Raw genomic sequence first — 1,599 nt, 5'->3', positions numbered from 1 at the left:
CTTTGTCGCACAATTGACTTATGCTTAGAAGGTTATGCTTGAGTCCTTCAACATATAATACTCCTTCTATTGTAGTTGAGGGTGGCTTTCCAATTCTACCAACTCCAAGTATTCTTCCTTTGTTATTGTCACCATATGTGACGTATCCTTTGTCCCTTGGAGTCAGGACATAGAATTTACTTTTATCGCCCGTCATATGTTTTGAGCAGCCGCTATCTAGATACCATAAGTTGCAAGCGGCTCTCAAATCTTCCTGCAAAACAGATTATGCTTTATTAGGTATCCAATATTCTTTATGTGTTTTCAATAAAAAAGTGTTATTTTATTGTGTATAAAATAATAGAAATATCTTACTATGTCATTGTTTCCTTTGTTTTTGTAATACTCGTCTCTCCATTAATTGAGAGAGTCCTTACTTATAACAATTGTATATGTTGTATAAGAATTGGAAGTAAAATGATTTTTCTAAGCTCCACAGTCAACATGCACCTTGAATTACACAACAACCGCAAGGCAAAATATGTATTACTAATTCAACCTTGAATATTATATAAATTCAACATTTTCCATCCCTCTTTTTTTTTTTTTGGTGCTATCAATAATATCCCTTTAGTTTAAGGGTAAGTAACTAATTGATTTCGGGATGCATGATTGTTCATCCCAATAAGTGTCGCTCTCATGAATCGGTCTCGTGACTTATTAGTCTTTCTGGGGATCTAGCACGACTTTACAACACTAGATCAACACTTTATTAGTTCCTCCCCTAGTCTATGCCATGAGAACCCCAATTCGTTTTCTTTCTACTGTATTGTATGAAACAAATAATAAAGTGAAGTAAGTTTGTCTTAAAATTGAAACGGAATGCTGAGAACATTTAGCAAGTTAAAGACAATATTGTTTATCAAATCAAGCTTTCATCCAACTTTACTTGACAAAAACATACTTATTTTAAAATAACTTTAGTACTTTACTGATCCTCTATATAAGTTATCCACCAGAAGTAGAAGCACTGGTTGTATCTCTCGCCCTTGCCCTAACCTTCACGGACAATCCTCCCTTCATTTTTAAGGTCAAAGACAATAGATTTTCAGGACACTTATCCTTATCCACTACATCAATATCAAATATCTTCATAAGAGAAGCTACAATAGACTTCATCTGAATATACGCCATATCTCTCCCAAGATACATTCTAGGACCAGCATGAAAAATCGGAAACTTGAACGAACTCTCTTTACAATACTCACCATTTTCCAGCCACCTTTTGGGTTTAAATTCAGAGCAATCTTTTCCCCACACACTCTCCATTCTCCCCATTGCAATCTTTTCCCCAAAATATCTGAATTCGCATAGCTAGTATATATATATTTTGATTTCATGGTATATGAAACTAAATGACAATTGCTTTAGTGGTTGTACCTATTGGCTATGAATTGGAGGTCGTGAGTTTGATCCTGCTTGGATGGTTTTGTCCATGTTTTATTCATTATTAACGTGAATAAAAATGAATAAATGAACTGCAAGGATTCGACCCAAGGATCTATCACTTGCAAACATCGTGCCTTACCACTAAGCTACAACACACATTCTGATAATAAC

At 34.6% G+C, this 1,599-nt stretch overlaps 1 protein-coding gene across 1 annotated transcript; it reads right to left on the bottom strand.

The window, feature by feature from the left end:
- LOC109342384 (cytochrome P450 86B1-like) lies at positions 988–1,317 on the bottom strand. Its single transcript, XM_019580378.1, has one exon. The coding sequence runs from the start codon at positions 1,315–1,317 to the stop codon at positions 988–990; it is 330 nt and encodes a 109-aa protein (XP_019435923.1).

The sequence above is a fragment of the Lupinus angustifolius genome, chromosome LG03 (genome assembly GCF_001865875.1).
Source record: "Lupinus angustifolius cultivar Tanjil chromosome LG03, LupAngTanjil_v1.0, whole genome shotgun sequence".
In the NCBI taxonomy this organism is placed as follows: domain Eukaryota; kingdom Viridiplantae; phylum Streptophyta; class Magnoliopsida; order Fabales; family Fabaceae; genus Lupinus; species Lupinus angustifolius.
Note: the sequence above shows the minus strand (reverse complement) of the source record. Positions and strands in the feature narration are given on the sequence as shown.

Bases quoted from the DNA above. Each gene is read 5' to 3' on its own strand.
- LOC109342384 (XM_019580378.1), bottom strand. From the start codon at position 1,317: ATGGGGAGAATGGAGAGTGTGTGGGGAAAAGATTGCTCTGAATTTAAA.